The sequence below is a fragment of the Haliotis rubra genome, unplaced genomic scaffold (genome assembly GCF_003918875.1).
Source record: "Haliotis rubra isolate DU_JTF1 unplaced genomic scaffold, ASM391887v1 Scf41, whole genome shotgun sequence".
Classification (NCBI taxonomy): Eukaryota; Metazoa; Mollusca; class Gastropoda; order Lepetellida; family Haliotidae; genus Haliotis; species Haliotis rubra.
This window is the reverse complement of record NW_025767091.1, coordinates 2,879,634-2,897,485: the sequence shown is the minus strand read 5'-3', so window position 1 is coordinate 2,897,485 and position 17,852 is coordinate 2,879,634. Positions and strand designations below refer to the sequence as shown.

Genomic DNA, 17,852 nt, shown 5'->3' with positions numbered 1-17,852 from the left:
ATATAAATTTCACATATCTTTTCCCTTTTCACCAAAAGGAACGTGTTTCTGAGGATAGACTGTGCAGATTTCGCACTGACGTTTTATATTTAAACCTAAGGTTTATCACACGATCGTGTTGTAATGAGACTCATTTGTGTCCTTGCAGATTAACTTTTTCTTCTTCCTGGACATATTCCGTATATTGTTCCTACGAGTGAGGGCGAACCAGCGGCATTTAGGAAAAACCAAGTACAAGTAGGTATTACCATGGACCCTTGCATGACATCCCGTACAGTATATGCATGTACTGTATGACAGGGCAAAGTATATAATTGCTCGACGGAACATATGTCTTTACATCACACGAACGACCCGTGAAGATCCGGATTAAAGTAACTGCTGGTCTTCAGCCACCCATGCTTAATTGGGGTGTAACAGGATCGGGTGGTCAGGCCCTCTGACCTGGCCCCGATTTCTCGAAACAAACTTAAGTCTGAGTTTTGACTTAAGTTCAAATTATTACTCAAATTTGAGAAAACGCATTTCCCATTGTTGAACTGAAATCGATATTAAACTCAAACATAGTAGACAATTGGAGTTTGGCGAATAGAATACTTATGTTGTTTGGGCTTTTTTATTTTAAAAATGCAGCTGAGTTAAAAATTCAGCTGTTTCAAAATGTCAAACTCAGTTTGAAATTTGAGTAAAACTTAAGTTTGTTTCGAGAAATCGGGGCCTGGTTGACACATGTCATTTTATCCCAGTTGCGTAGTTCGATGCTCATGCTGTTGATCACTGAATTGTCTGGTCCAGACTGGATTATTTACAGACCGCCGCCATATAGCTGGAATATTGCTGAGTGCGGCGTAAAACTGAAACTCACTCACTCACAAGAACGACGTAACAAAAAACCCTCCTTTGAATAAGTAAATATATCTGACCTGACAGAGGTACTTAATTGGGCATTTTCACATTCTAAACCATACATTTCCGCATCTAAAACATTGACACATGAATTGCTTGTAATCTGCATAATATACTTGGAGCGTGCGTTATTTAACTGAGTTCACGCATGTACAGCCGTTGACGAGTCTTGGGGGGAAAATGTCATCGGGCACATGTAATGTCAGCGTCCTCTAGTCTTTAAACTGGGTGAATATTTTTAAATGTGAAATTGAACATGATTATCTATAATGTCTTTTAAGCACAATTTGCAAACTATAAATCAAGCCCAACACCATTTGAACTACAATTTTGATTCAAATGGTATTGTTTTCTTCGTGTTTGTTTTGTTGAACATTTGAAGTAATTATTTCCAGATAACGGGAATATGTTTTCAAGCTGCTTTTAGAAATATTCCAGCAATATCACGGCGAGGTACACATTGTACCCGCCGCGTGTGGGGAAACAAACTCGAGTCTTCGGTGTGATTCCCCACATGTGTACAATGTGTGAAGCCCATTTCTGGTGTCCCCCGCCGTGATATTGATGGAATATTGCTAAAAACTAATTCACTGACTGATAATCTTGGCTTTTTTATGTGTTAACAGTTATTCCACTAATACTTTCAATAGAGGGCGTTTTATACTGCTAGTGCACATCAGTACCAAATGAACTGATATATTTTAGTTATTACAGAAAATATTAAATAATCTATTCTTTGCTGACAAATTCCAACAAGTATGTCAAACACACAAAGTGTGTACAGTTCGATGTGACGAGGGAACGCTTTATCCACTAGGCTAACCAAACCAAACCCCCAAAAAGAGGACGACTGAATGAATTATGAATTATGTACATTGTGAAACGTGTTTGTTTATGTTGCAGGAAGCTGGCTAAGTTCATCCTGGTCCTCATCCCGTTGTTCGGCTTGATGTACGTTATACTCATCGTCGCCTTTCCTGCTGAGTTCACACAGGAGGATTACAACGTGTTTTATCTGTACATAGAAATGGGCTACAACTCATTTCAGGTATCCCTCTTGATCATGATTTCCATATTACTCTGTTATACAATGTATTGCGCCTCCGTTCTGTTATAGCTTCGGTAAGAATCATAATGGCACGAAGCTGGACATAGCTACCCATTCCACCGTAGGTGTCAGTTGTAATGTCTCGACATAGCATCGACAAATGCATCTGTGTTGATGACGAAAATCGGGCACCCAGTTCAAGCTGTTCAAGTTAGTGCTTTCAGTTGGGATGTCTGACTACATGTACAATAGCCAGTTTTGTGCATTTACCGTTCCCACAAAACGTCCGTAGCGCTACGACATTCGTAAGCCTATATATGATATACTATAGAGTTACGACAGGTAACGTTACGGACGCTTTGTGGATTGGGACCCTGATAATATTGTTATCATGACTGTACGTAATATACAGAATGCAATCGCCTTTTCAGGAACACCTTGAATAATAACCAACTTATAAGTTAAAGTACACAATTAACACATGCTTATGTTGAAGGGTAAATCGTACAATAGATTATAATTGTAGCAGATATTTGTTGTGATTAGAGAAATGATTTTGACACTTGTACTCATCGATATGAAATATATCAACAGATCATTGTAATAATGCTTTAATAATGTACAAGTAAGGTTTCAATCAAAACAAAGCACAATGTCTTTGACATCCGTGCCTGTTTTTCTCTTGTCGAGAAGCAACTCATTATTATCTGTGTATCACGCAAACCTGATAACTTCAAGATTAGTATCCTGATTAGTTTCCTGATTAGTAACTTGATAGATGAGCTATACTTTAATATATCACATTTTATTTCATACCTTATTGCGTTATCATTTAGATTGTGTTTAGTTCGGAAACAAAACGTTTGGTATGTATTTCAGGGGTTTCTTCTTGCCTTGCTGTTCTGCTTTTTGAATGAAGAGGTATGTCCACTTTCTTCTACTTCCAACACAGATATATACGTTAGGGTATTGATGTGCCAGTGTTGTCGTGGCACAATACTAATCGGACGGGTCACCTATATATATATATATATATATACCTATATATATATATATAGGTGAAGGTTGTTTAATGGAATTTTAAATGTCTAAAGTTTGATACTTGTAATCACGAATACCCTTTCTCATGTACCTGTTTGTCCAATTACATTGGGACTGGTACGTGTAAGGTGCACCTGTGTTTCATTGAGGACAAAGTTTCAATATCTGGAAACATTTTTTAACTTGATTTATAATTTAATACATCTAGATAAACCTCCTCTCAACTTTACAGGTCCACGCCGAGATTAAAAAGATGTGGTACCGCCACAAATCCAGACGAGCAGACGATGCCGCATTTACAAGATCCTTGGGTGCATCGTCATGGAGGAAGTCCTCTGGAAGCAAGTCTTCTCCTGCTTCAGAACGCCGCCAGGGAGAGTGTGGCAGGCTCAAACTTGGCCCAACGTCCTCATGTGAACATGACAAATCAGATCATCTGCTGAAAAAAGCATTAATTGCAAATGCAAAGCGCATTCTTTCTGAACAAAACACTGAATGTAGCTCTCTTGAAGTCTCTGTGCCATCAAGGGACGTAACTGCTACCAATTGCGCAGAGAATGTGTGACAGAATGTTTGTAGTTATTGGGTACAAAATTTATCCAATTGAAATTCACTAATTCTGTGACTGAATTCCTATGGGATCATGTTTGTATGGGATGATATAAGGATGTATTTAATGGAACCGCCAGGGGATTGTCATGTTATGTTTCTGGATGTTCCTGTGATTGGCATGTGGCTTTACTCCATCGCGGAATGTAACATACAAATATACAGGCAAGGCCTTGACATATAAGACGTTATGCTATGACGAATGCACAATGCCTTTTAGAATGTGGTCAGATACAATGCATGTTATATTTGGGATTACACGTTACCTGCAAAGTACAGATTCTAGTTCCTTTTGCGGTGGAAAAAAGTGTAATTCCAAAATATATCATGGAACACTGTTACGATGGTCATTTCGTAATAGACTTGCAAGTACTTCATATGTCTCTTATCGATCTTGGAATGACGGCAGTATTCTCATATCTGTTGAGTCTTAATACCTCCGAACGTTAATGTGATAGAATACTGAGTGTGAATACATCTGAGATTGGGACATCTTATCTACAGACTGACAAAGTATATTCCGCTGTGCTGTTTGTCCAGCTACAAAGTGACGGACCCATGTACTATGTTTCATTACCATATCCTATTTCTCTTCACAGGACAGGAACACAAATATCAATGTCTAGGATATAAGTTCAGTTATAATTTCCACAATGTAAATCAGTGGATCCTGGTCTACCTCTTCTGGTCAGGGACTCACTGCTGATGAGGTTCTCCTGCTGGTCTATCAGTGGTGATATTGCACAAACGATGGACACTGCCTGTGTAGAATGTGGTTATGTGCAGTTATGATACATCACATACTTACATCAACGCTCCGACAGTTCTGTGTTTCATGTTTCAACATATACGCACAGTTACTAGACGATCGTTTATCCAAGACTGCGTATATCCCGAAATTAAGACTGCGGTAGGTAAAAATATTAGTCGGAATATCAGGTGCATAATTTACAGCATAAGGCAAATATATTTGTTCAGTGTATAATGGAAGTCAATATTTCTTTTAAATGAAACCCAGGGCAGACCAATAATCGCTAGACAATCCCTCCAACGATATATGTTTTCAACCCGGTGAAACTAACAAGTCACACAGTACATTCTACGAGTGGACGATCAGTATGGTTTCGTCGTCCCCCTCACAAGACCAGTACCCAAACTCGCTGGAAATGAATGGTCCGTCCCTCAAACGATAAGTGTCTCCAATCAAACTAGTAGGTAACACCGTTTGCAGCTTTACAGGGCAACGGTATGGCTTCGCTGTTCTCGTCAAACGTTATCCAGTTGATCTTCCCAGCCTTAAGCCGCCTTGATGACCTCACAGCTACGGTTAAACTCAGTATTGTGCTGTCTTCGACGCATTTATGCAAATGTCATTACCATAATTGAATAAATTTTATTTTCATATCACATTGTGTTGTATATTGGCCGGTTCTCTCATTAAAGTGCGGTGACGTAGCCTAGTGCTTTTACGAGACTGTATAACATAATGTTGAAAGTTCTTCCAGAATTCCGGGAAAGGGCACCGTAAGTAGTTTGCACAGTTTCCCAAGAAGGCCGGACCTAAACGAAAATGTATACAGTAAATACTGTTCTCCGAGGATATTTAGCCTAATGTGACTGCATTTAGTATGTACAGTTCAAGCCATGAACATGAATATGCATAATGTGTGCCGTTTTCCAGGAAGGTCAGAGACGGGCGTGACCGTATATACCATGTACCGTCTCTGAGGGCGGTCAGGACATGTATGTGACTTTACGTAATGTGTACCGTCCCCGAGGAATCAAGCCAAAATACGAGACGAGTTCACGAAAAAGGTGGGAATATGAGTATGTTCATTTTAACATCATTTGTAAGTATGTTACGGTTTCACATCCTGTAAAAAGTACCTTAGTTACGTCACATCAGCACCAGGATAAAGGTATGGGCAAGAAAAGGATCATGACAAACTGAATCGGTCTAATCATGAATCTGTGATCAGCGGTTCTGACAGTTGACATGTCTGTACACAAGGTTATGACGCACGGGGGAAAGTATTTTCATAGCATTTACGATTTCCCCCGAGCTTCAGTGGTTCATACATATAATTTTCATCTCTGGTTTGTCTTTTGAGCACGTTTCAGATCATGACACAGCTGGACATATTATTTCCATGGATAATTTTATTACAAAAACATCTATTACATTGAGCAACAGTAAGGTGTGTGGGGACATATCATTTTCATTGACATAAGATTATAAAGCGAACCATTGATACAATGAATGACACACAGGCATGTGATCGTATATTAAACAGTTAACCTTCTCAAAACATAATGAATTTTATCATAAAGGCATACATATACACGTACACACATAAGGTGACTATGTACATACGTCTTAGAGGCATCTCATATTCATCATGGTTAGTATTTGTTTCTTCTCATTGGGGATTCAACGTGTACTGTACTTGATAGTCATACTCGTTTGTGTGGCTGTGCCCCAACAGCCTGGATTGCTGACCATGCTAGATTTACATCCTCTGGTTTCTCTGGTCCGGATTCGACCACGTGCTGCTTGCTGTGTGCCTCCACATCCATCACATCTACTACAGTGATATACACATGGGAAATTTAACGAATATTATTCCAGATTCCCTAACTCAATGATCTGAACAACCCCAGATTGTGGACCTACAATTACACAAGTCTTGACCCTCTGTCCTAGCTTTGATGCCCTCCTTATGCGTGGTCACACAGTAGGTTTCCTCCAACAGAGTGTGTGTTAGCATTGTTGTCCATGGCAAAAGAAACCCCTTTCACCGGAAGAGGACGATCTCCTCTCCACCACCCCCAGCAATGTCATCACTGATACTGACGACGTTATACGCCCTGGTAAACAGCGTTGTCTTCAGTAACTCGTTAGTGTGTTCATGGTTATACCCAGGCTTTGTAGAAGCCTGTTTCCTCATCTGCTCTCTGTGGTGTCTTCTGTCCAGAGCAGGCGATGGTTTAGAGCACTTCTTCCATGAACTACCGGACGACATACGGAAAGCTGCCATGTCGCTCCTTCGGCTCTGATGGCGTCTCCACAGACGTTTTAGCTCACCGTGAACCTGGAAGGAAATGAAGTGATTAAAGTATCATGGGAAATGTATAATATCCGTTCGCGTGTCATTCATTCTCATTAGGTACAACGAACACGAATAACACTCACAAACCAGCGATCATCATCGGGTCAAACTGAGTAGCCGAAACTACAAGCAAACGAATTTGGACCAATGACCCATTTGTCAATGCGAGACATGCGAGGATGATTCTTGTTTCTAACACTAACACTCTGCCTCTGGTTATAATGCCACCCTGGATATAATGCCATGTTTTTGCCAGGACGGATTTCCTGCCTATATTTTGGTTATAATGACCCGATATAATGCCATGTTTCTGCCAGGACGGATTTCCTGCCTATATAATACCCTGGTTATAATGCCACCCAGGATATAATGCCATGTCTTTGCCAGGACGGATTTCCTGCCTATATAATACCCTGGTTATAATGCCACCCAGGATATAATGCCATGTTTTTGCCAGGACGGATTTCCTGCCTATATAATACCCTGGTTATAATGCCACCCTGGATATAATGGCATGTTTTTGCCAGGACGGATTTCCTGCCTATACAATACCCTGGTTATAATGCCAAACTAGATATAATGCCGTTTGCCAATGGTTTTGGGAACAAAAGTCATTTTCCCCTGGTTATAATGCAAATTACACTGACTACATGTATTATATATACCTAAATTAGTTGATTGACACGACTCAAATTAAGTAACCAAATTCATTAATGCTTCAAATAGTCATATAATCCCACGGGAAAGCCTCATTTAAGAAAAACAGAGTTGAAAATGGTGTCGCTCAACCGGCAAAGGGCATGGTTGAGTGATCGTATGACTGACTGACTGAGTTTGGTTTTACGCCGCTTTTAGCAATATTCCAGCAATATCACGGCGGGGGACACCAGAAATGGGCTTCACACATTGTGCCCATGTGGGGATTCGAACCCGGGTCTTCGGCGTGACGAGCCAACGCTTTAACCATTCGGCTACCCCACCGCCCCGAGTGATCGTATGAATGTGTCAATGCGCTATTAGCTGATCCATGTTACCGTAAATAATGTCTATCAAATATTGAACCATTCATTATGTAAAATCTAGAAATCAAGTTGAATTGTTCGTGGAGAAAAGTCCAGATCACGCAATCAGCTGCCTTGCGTACGTAGTCATACACCTTTTACGAAGTATTTATGATTATACAACCAACTATTTCTTTGAACCCTTTTAACTCATGGGAGGCCCAAAGGAATTCAATGTTTTATCCTTTTTTGATAACTGTTTGAAAAAAGAGCTATTGTTGCCTCGGTTATTATTTTTACCTTCATGCTAAAAACTCAAAAAAAATTAAATGCATCAAAATAATTTAAAAGAATGACCATTTATTCCACAAACATACTCATAAACAGCCACATATGTGACGCCTAACAACTCTTTCGATTTCTTAGCTGTTTTTAAGCAAAATTGATCAGTATTTTTGCCGCCGTTGCGGTAATGACATTTTGATTTAAAGTTGAAACGTCACAATAAATTCTATTGAAAATTCTTGTCCAAATTTCTCTGCTGATGCAATATTTCAATCATACAAACCAAAGTATTTACACGAAGACATACAAAATACAAAACATACAAATGAAGTTTTCTTAAGAGCAAAAGCTGAAATTGCCCTTTTCCATTAGCATATATCATATTATCTCAGAACAGATTCTATACATTGGAATTAAGATAAAACAATCTACAGGGTATAGTCAGGGTGTAGTCGCTTCTGAACCAAACAATCCAGTTCTTGTCTAAATTATTTGAGTAGATACAATGCATATGCATCAACTAAATCAGCGAGTCCCAACCCTACCAATTTGGTGGCCTTTTACCACACGCAGTGGGTACTAGAAGCCGAATTCTTACCCAGAAATGCCTTAACATACACTCAAAACTTAAAACTGTATTCGAAACGTTAAACAAATCCTTGCGAATCATTATCTATTAAGCTATGGGTGCAATCTACATGCACCCGTCACAGTCCAGCGAGATTTCTAGCAATAAAACAGTAAAACCTCAAAAAAAACGTGAACATATTGTATTCCCATTTTACTGCAGCTTCACTCACCTCTTCATTTAAGAAGCAGAAGAGCACTGCCAAAACAAGACCCTGTCAAAACAGAAATGATCTGGTTCAGCACATAATATTTTTCGCGATCAGGTTCCGTTTCCTTAACAATTTTGCATGACTACAACATGTAACTAACGACTAGACATTTTGTATTGTTAAAAATAATTTATCTGTACAGCGGCTTTACAAATCATCCATAATTGTTCCCGGAGAGACTAACGGCGACGGTGGTTCGGAAACAGCCGTGTCAACTCGTCAAGTGAGAGTGAATTTACTTTGACAAGGTTTTTCGCAACATTCCAGAAACATCACGGCGAATTATATCACGCGAGAATTGCTTCACAGTAATCCGAGACTTCGGATGACAAGTGAACGCTTTTGCTAATGGTTTACAAGCAGCTTTGCAGCAGCATCGAGAAATTGAACCTAGCTTGACTTGTGATTTGGAACGCTTTATTCACGTTACATTCTACTAAACACTTGCGAATCTAATCATCTCTTCCAAGCTACAGTTGGTTTGGATCTTTCAAAAATGACAATAGTTCGAAACTTCCCTAAGAAAGATGTATAATACTTTCTTTATTTCTTGAAATACAGAATTATGTAAAATGATTTTAAAACCTGAATCCACCATTGACGTGAGTGTCCCTGTGTTACCTGGAAGGAGTTATACGCCATTTCTATGTAGAGATGCGCCATGTTGATGGAGTGTGTGTTGAACTCAGCAGGGAAGGCCACAAGAAACACAATGTACGTCACGCCAAACAGCGGAATCAATACCAGGATAAACTTGGCTAATTTCCTGTCCAAATAAGTAGGAAAGTAAATTATGTAATTTCGGGGGATATTGTCATGTCGGTAAATTTCCCTTTGAATCGACGACGTAAATATAAACGTTTAACGATCACGCTTTTTTGCATGAAGTCTAAAAGCTCATTTACATGACATTCATGACGTCACGTGACGACGTCATAATACCATCACTGTTTACTACACTTTTCTGTAAAGCAGGATGCGGCGGAACCACAACTGATTCGAAATCTTTCTTCCAAGTATCGGTCATAGAAACACAAATTCGTGCAAACGCCATTCAATCATAACACAGACCCATAATATTTACCTGTATATACCCTGGTCATCATATTTACCTGTATACACCCTTGCCATCATATTTACCTGTATACACCTTGGTCATCATTTTTACATCTATACTCCGGTCATCACATCTACCTGTATACACCCTGGTCATCATATTTACCTGTTCACACCCAGGTCATCACATGTACTTGTATATACCCTGGTCATCATATTTACCTGTATACACCCAGGTCATCATATTTACCTTTATACATCCTGGTTATCACATTTACCTGTACACACCTTGGTCATCACATGTTTGTACCTGTATACACCCTTGCCATCATATTTACCTGTATACACCTTGGTCATCATTTTTACATGTATACACCCAGGTTATCATATTTACCTGTATACACCCTGGTCATCATATTTACCTGTATACACCCTGGTTATCATATTTACCTGTATACACTGTGGTCATCACATTTACCTGTATACATCCCGGTCATCATACTTACCTGTATACACTAGTGGTGGTCCGATTAATTGAAATAATCGAAGATTGGTCGCGGTGACTAAACGACCAAGCAATCGATCATGTTTTCTCATAATCGAACACAAACAATTCTGGAACACTTTTTGCATTAACAATATTTTTCACAAGGTTGGTTTTGTAAGTTACATTTCATAACCAATACAAGCTTGTTCCAAGTCATGATTAAATATCTTAAAGACTCATGGAATTTTATGTTCCTAACATACTAGTTAAGTAGTAATCTTTTCAAGATGTGAAATTTGCCACACAAAAATCCCCCCAAAACTACATGTTTTTTCTTTATGTTTTTTTTTCATTAACAAAAAACAGGAAAATTTCATAAATGACGCTAACCAATTATATTCGATGATTTATCGGTTGTAATGAAACAATCATCAATTATGAGGTTTTATCCAATTCCCAACAATAGTATACACCCTGGTCATCATACTGAACTGTATACATCCTGGTCATATTTATCTGTATACACCCTGGTTATGATATTTACCTGTATACACCCTGGTCATCATATTTACCTGTATTTCGCCTTCCCGGCGCTGGTCTTGCTGTGTCGAGCACGCATGCATAATATCCGGGAAATGTCGACAAACGATATGAAGTTAATCTGTAAATTAAACGGCACAAACAAGGTAGTAATGAAAGATATTCAGATGAACCAGAGATTGTAGATGTTTATATTTGTTTCTAAACATTAACGTATAATATATATAACGACATATTATTGTGATGTTGTTAATAACATTTTCACATTTACTGGCACTTACAATGACGATTGCGACACCTGGGCCCTTCAATATCCAGAAATATTGCCGATTTTCTTGAATATTCCAACAACTGAAAATACAAAGTTTACGGTCATATTTCATATTCTGTCAAAAGTTCTTAATAGACATGAATGATTTATGTAAAAAGGGAATGAAATGTTGGGAGGGACTGCAACGAGTGCATTAACAATCACTACACTGACACACATTGATTATATCCTCAAGGTTGGTTAATGCAAGCAGGAATTATTTCATCAGAGAAAATGATATTTATGTACATAGTTATTTCCCTTCCACAATGACTGAGACATGACTAAAACTACTGAAAGTACACTATGTACATAGTTATTTCCCTTCCACAATGACTGAGACATGACTAAAACTACTGAAAGTACACTATGTACATAGTTATTTCCCTTCTACAATGACTGAGACATAACTAAAACTACTGAAAGTACACTATGTACATAGTTATTTCCCTTCCACAATGACTGAGACATGACTAAAACTACTGAAAGTACACTATGTACATAGTTATTTCCCTTCCACAATGACTGAGACATAACTAAAACTACTGAAAGTACACTATGTACATAGTTATTTCCCTTCCACAATGACTGAGACATAACTAAAACTACTGAAAGTACACTATGTACATAGTTATTTCCCTTCCACAATGACTGAGACATAACTAAAACTACTGAAAGTACAATTGCTCATCTTGAAGAACCCAATAGAGTTATTAGAATGCTTACTAGAATGATTGCTCAAAAGCAAGAAAATATAGTAAAAGTAACACTTAATCGATGAGTCTATTAATATGCGATACACATAGATTATAGAGTTATTCCCATTTCACAGTGACTTAGGCATTACCAAGATGTATTTTGATCTGATGTTTAACGCAACGCAAGGCGGTATTCAAGATATACTGAAATAGCCGACTGTGGACCAGACAAGTCAGTAATTGACATCATGACCAAAGATTCTTTTTAGTCTTTGCCATTAGTATAGGTTACCTACAATCTTACCCAGAATCCCCAAGGTGACCAGAATATACTCACTATGTATTTTCATATACAGCTTTTACAATAACCCATGGGATCAGAAGGAATATTGGCATGACTGAAAGGAAGAAACATATAAGTTCTTAAAACATAATGTTTTATCCAAACCTTCCATCATGGGACACATGGCTAACATGAAATTGCATCACGATACTTTGGAGACCATTGTGACATCAGAACGATTATGCTGTTGTCACAATCCAATAACACTAGACTGACTGACTGAGTTTAGTTTTACGCCGCTTTTAGCAATATTCCAGCAATATCACGGCGGGGGACACCAGAAATGGGCTTAACACATTGACCCCATGTGGGGAATCGAACCCGGGTCTTCGGCGTGACGAGCCAACGCTTTAACCACTAGGCTACCCCACCGCCCCAAATAACACTAGAATATCTGCCAATAAAGATAATTACTGTTTACAAAATAAATTAACTTAAACTTTAAACATGATCTTGGATAAACAGCATCTCACCATATCAGACCTATAAAATATTTGTTGAAGAAAGTTCAAAATTCCCCTGTGAGACGGTGTTTTGTTTATCCTGTTCATATATTTTACAACACAGGAGCTTATGTGTACGAAAACTGCCGCTCCAAATAGCATTCAGCGTCAGGTCACACACATTATGTCTTCTTTGCCAGGTAGACTGAACCGAGATGCTCCCATGACAGAGTGGAGTGTAAGGAGGTTTAGACGGATCAGATATGTATACCTTCTGTCTCATACTGTTGATAATTAACTCCAATGCAAGTCATGATGTTCACCTTCGTGTCAATGTCATATTAACATTAACATCCAATACCCCTGGGAGTCTGTTAACTCACCCCAGCCTAAAATAACATACATCTTTACGCCTCTCCGCTCTGTGGCTAGAGTCTTGTATATCAGCATGTTGAGATACAGGCCTTCTATAAAGATCCACATGATACTGGCTGATATGCTGTAGTTGAAGATCACAAACACGAGCTTGCACTGCCAGTGCTGAAATCGAAATGTCAATGAATGGTTCTGTCCGTTTCTGCTTTCAGTAGTGATGCCCAGCCCATATCCCCTTGCCCGCTCAGTGCCGGAGTATGTATCCTGAATATATAGCCTGAATATGTATCCTCGATTGCGCAAGTAAAAGTATGGAATCTTTGTGACTTTGAAACTTGAGAACGTTTTCCAAGCGAAACATTGTCTACCCTGTCCGACATCTGTTAATTATGTCGCACAATCTGCGTTACTACCTTACTATTGCTCCCCAGTGCCCAGACATAAACGGGAATTACATATACAACATATTATGCTATAACCTGAATTTCTGATATTACTTACAAGAACGACCATTATTATCTGTAATCTGAAGAAATGCTTTAAGAACTGTACAAAAATTGTTAAAGACTTTGTTATATCAAGAAATGTCCTGATGTAATCTCAGCAAGCCATAATCTTCAGTTGCCAAGGGCCTATGACCTTCATACCAAACACATAAATTCATACTCTTAGCAGGACAAGGATATTAAGAAGAAGGATATTCGGTATTTTGGGTATCAACATTTTTGGTGTCATATTGACAGTTGTGCATTTATCACAACTCACATGGCCTTCCAGGAACTCGTAGGTCCCGTCTGATTTGAGTCTGACATCCATGTCCAGACCAACTCCTTTAAACAACAGATCCTTGAGGAAGGAGACGGATGCCCTCAGAATGAAGGCAATGAAGAGATTGACGTGAAGGGTGTTACTCTTGCTGTGCATCCGTCTTCATGAAACAAGATAAAGACAACATTCTACCAGTACCAATTCCATGGGAAAATACTATCATGTTATACGCTGAAGTATACTCAACAAAATAACAATTAGACAACAAAAACGGGGCGTACATACCCATACGTGAATATAGTAAAGTTGTATGGTCTCATATGCTGATTTAGAAAGTTAACTTAACATCGACGTTCATTCAGCCACATAGCGACGAGAGTTGTGTAATATATTATCCCTATATTATCCAAACATACTATTTGAGAAATCCTTGATCCATTCTAAGCGTACCTATAATAATGGTATTTGTGAATAACTGTTCTGTTTCATCTGATGTGTAATTATGTTTTATTGTTACCATGGAACGGATGTCCTATAGTTTAAAACCTGGTATTTACTGAAGACTTGTTGGTCACAAGCCTTCGCTCACAGATGTTCGATAAGGGTGTATCCAGCCGTACATTGATGACACAGACATAATTGACCACGATCCATCTTCCAGATCCTCAAACTATTATTTGTGTCAGTCATTTATTTTCTCAAAGCAGTTTTTCGGTATTATATACATATATGTAGCTATTATAACAGTATAACTCTTCCGTGAACTTTTGTACAGCAACTGACACTGATTTGATTTGCTCGCTGGCTTGTTTTAAAATGCATGTAATGTATGGTTTTACGTCGTCTGTAGCAAAATTACAGCAATATGACGGCGGAGGACACCAGAAATTGGATCCACACATTGTACCCACCTGGGAAATCGAACCTGGATTTTTTACACTCCAGACACTTGGCCACCCGACCATTCCACTCCTCTAAGCAAAAAATATAATTATCGGCGAATCCTTACGTGTAATGTTGAGATCATGTCTACATATTTGAGAAAGCACATGTTTGTGTGAAGATGGTAGTTGAGTAGGTACAGTTTCATCAGCTGAAATGTTTCAATACAAAACGTCGTCTCGCTAACGTATTTTGCTGAAGCTTGCAAAGAAATATGGCATTGCTGTGCTTCTGCGTTAGGCCAGTAAAACAGAAAAACTAGCGAAGGAAAAATATACCACGTTGTTTGTTTCAAATGACACACTGCAAATGATCCCCCAAATGCATATTTCATGTGCTAAAGACGGGTTATACATGTTGATATGAAAAAGACACCAACGTGCCCTACTAGATTACAAAATTTTGTCAGATGTCTTATGCTTTTGTTCAACATATAATTTCACACATGAAGGAAATACTGTATCGACCGTTCTTATGACCTACTTACAAGTCTCAATAATGACAAGTAACCTTTTTATCGCAATAACTACCTGCATAAATTTATCTTGTTTTCTCGCAATTCTCTTTTAAGAGACATAACTTATAGCTTATTTCTAACTTAATGATTCTATTTTCAGGTGTGTTTAAAAGAAAGAAATTTCTTTTCAGGTAACAACTTAACAAGCATATGTGTACGAGAGAAACAAGGCAATGCTTCACATAACGTACCGGCTGCCGTGGAAGAGAGAGCATTATTTTGAGTAAAACCTGTTCATTATTGGCATAAGAATTGAAATAACGTAGAACGGATCAGAGAACTTTGTAAATTCCAGATGAAGATATTTGACGCCAAATCATTGTATTTGGTGACACAGAGGAAAACATTCGCGACTTAAATAGTTTATAATTAAATTCTATCGCCAATGTAATTTAAACTAAAAACACAATTTTTAAGGACTCTAAGACGCCACTGACGCATGTTCCCTTATATGTTCCTCACCACCCACCAATGTCCCACCCACTTGTGACCAATAACCCACTTTGCAATGTCAGTAAAACACCGTATTGCATGTACAAATATGGTAGAATTAACACACACTTCGGTCATGAATGTATTATGACCTTTTATAAGTTGACGTAATTGTACAGGTTTTCCGTACTACTTGTTTGTGACACCCACATTATTATGTGTATTATCTTTGATAAGGCAAGGATTATTGTCGGGAGTCTCATTTCATGACCATAAATAGATCCAGCAGCAGCTGAGGGACGCATACATATCCTGGGAACAATTTCACAAAGCGACCGTAGCGCTAAGATGATCGTAACTCCCATACTTTAATGTAAACGTACGACAGTCGTAGCGCTACGATCGCTTTGTGAAACGGGCCCCTGGACACATGCCCTCGTGTCTTTGCGAAGATTAAAGATTAATTTATTTTTGTTGTTGAGATTACCCCCGACTCGAAATGCTACACAGTACTATGCATTATGACAAGGCCGGACACTTCGGTGTACCCTACCCGCCTGCTTTGCCGATCGCTACCATGGCATGTAGTAGATTAAAACTTAATGTAAACATAATCATGGATGATTGGCCTATCGATCACAACTCATAACACCTACCAATTCTTTATTGTTATTTCTGCAAGTCGATTGAAACCCGATTCTGACCCTCAACTAAACGATCTTGACACAAATGGATGACGATATGTCCGCACAAAACGAGGGTGTGGTCGAAGCAAGCCCTCTGATTGGTCAAAGCTTGCAAATCTGCACATTCTTTATAGATTCGCGGGAATTTTTCCTTTCATCGACTGCTTAATGTAAGGATATTTTTCGGGCAATGGCTTCTCAAAAGGAAGCATCAGTTGTAAATGTCTCATAAACAGGGATCAATCAACCAGAGGGCTTGCTTTGACCAATCGGTGATCGATTCCATCAATGATTATGTTTACATTAAGTTTTAATCGATTGCATGCGATGGTAGCGTAGCGATCGGCAAAGCAGGCGGATAGGGTATACCGAAGTGTCCGGCCTTGTCATAATGTAATGTAGTGTGAAGCGTTTCGAGTCGGGGGTCACCTCAATGTTTTATGTTTTTTAAACATCTCTAATCCTTGCAAAGTCACGAGGGCCTGTGCCCCTGGATGGTATAATAGAGCGATACTCAATTGATACGGACATGTATCAACAACAAGTGAAATTGTCCCCCATAATTTCGAACAAAAATGAATACAAGTGATATGCGTTACTTTAAATCTAGACGTTTTCAATGCAATCAATACATGGTGACTATCCGTAAGAACGAGGTTCCAGCCTTGTTCTATAGCCTGTGAGTTTCCTATTTCATCCTCCTGGATATTAGCATGCTATGTACAGTCATGGTGATGCTTTATCAGATTGTCTTTAATGTCAAGTCCTTGGCTGTATCATCCTCAACAACACGGTGCTTCAAAGCCAGAATCGGTCCCTCCATCCTACGCATGACAAGAGAGTCGACTAAAATTGATTAGAGCTCTAGTTCGGTTGGCGTGTTATCGTTCACAGATGGTTTATAGTGTGTCATGTTTTTACTGTTTTACTTTGTCAACACTCACTCACTCACAGGATGATAAAGCTAGAATATTGCGCCATGACATTCATCAACATTCCCTCCACACATTCCCAGTGTTAGTCTGACCTGCAACACAGCATGATGACGACGGCGACGACGAGGAAGGCGACGGAGACGCTGTAGCCGACGCTGTACATGAGCCGCAATCTGGCAGCGTTCTCCTGGAAGGATATATCGGTATGTCGAAATATAAATTATAATAGTAACAATAGTCACAATAGCCTCTTGATTCTCTCGAACTACACCGAGACAAACGGGAACGAAATATCATAAAGAAAATAACCGCATGAATAAAGAAGTACAGCATCAGCGGAACAAGAACTTCAAAAACGTCAACGCTAGACAATAATCCGTCGGGATAACCTGCCGATCAGATTCTACTGGCGGTGAAAGAAGAAGAAGTCTCTTTAGAGGGATAATAGTTTAACGGGCATTTACGGCCTTTTTGACATCAT

At 38.9% G+C, this 17,852-nt stretch overlaps 2 protein-coding genes across 3 annotated transcripts in view; one reads left to right on the top strand and one right to left on the bottom strand.

Annotated features, from left to right (window-relative positions):
* The window catches only part of LOC124288014 (parathyroid hormone/parathyroid hormone-related peptide receptor-like), a 91,698-nt gene extending 86,687 nt beyond the window's left edge, over nt 1–5,011 (top strand). For both annotated transcript variants that reach the window (XM_046724532.1, XM_046724533.1), the window contains exons 10-13: nt 149–237; nt 1,810–1,954; nt 2,834–2,875; nt 3,228–5,011. In XM_046724532.1, the coding sequence (XP_046580488.1) occupies nt 149–237; nt 1,810–1,954; nt 2,834–2,875; nt 3,228–3,560 (609 nt within the window). In that variant the 3' untranslated portion in view covers nt 3,561–5,011. The remainder of the gene's footprint in view (nt 1–148; nt 238–1,809; nt 1,955–2,833; nt 2,876–3,227) is intronic.
* A 733-nt stretch (nt 5,012–5,744) lies between these two features.
* The window catches only part of LOC124288015 (parathyroid hormone/parathyroid hormone-related peptide receptor-like), a 37,096-nt gene continuing 24,988 nt past the window's right edge, over nt 5,745–17,852 (bottom strand). Inside the window, exons 5-13 of the mRNA XM_046724534.1 lie at nt 17,464–17,558; nt 13,857–14,019; nt 13,100–13,256; nt 12,268–12,328; nt 11,204–11,273; nt 10,955–11,043; nt 9,461–9,605; nt 8,801–8,842; nt 5,745–6,696 (exon numbers count right to left, since the gene is read on the bottom strand). Coding sequence (XP_046580490.1) covers nt 6,400–6,696; nt 8,801–8,842; nt 9,461–9,605; nt 10,955–11,043; nt 11,204–11,273; nt 12,268–12,328; nt 13,100–13,256; nt 13,857–14,019; nt 17,464–17,558 — 1,119 coding nt within the window. The 3' untranslated portion in view covers nt 5,745–6,399. The remainder of the gene's footprint in view (nt 6,697–8,800; nt 8,843–9,460; nt 9,606–10,954; nt 11,044–11,203; nt 11,274–12,267; nt 12,329–13,099; nt 13,257–13,856; nt 14,020–17,463; nt 17,559–17,852) is intronic.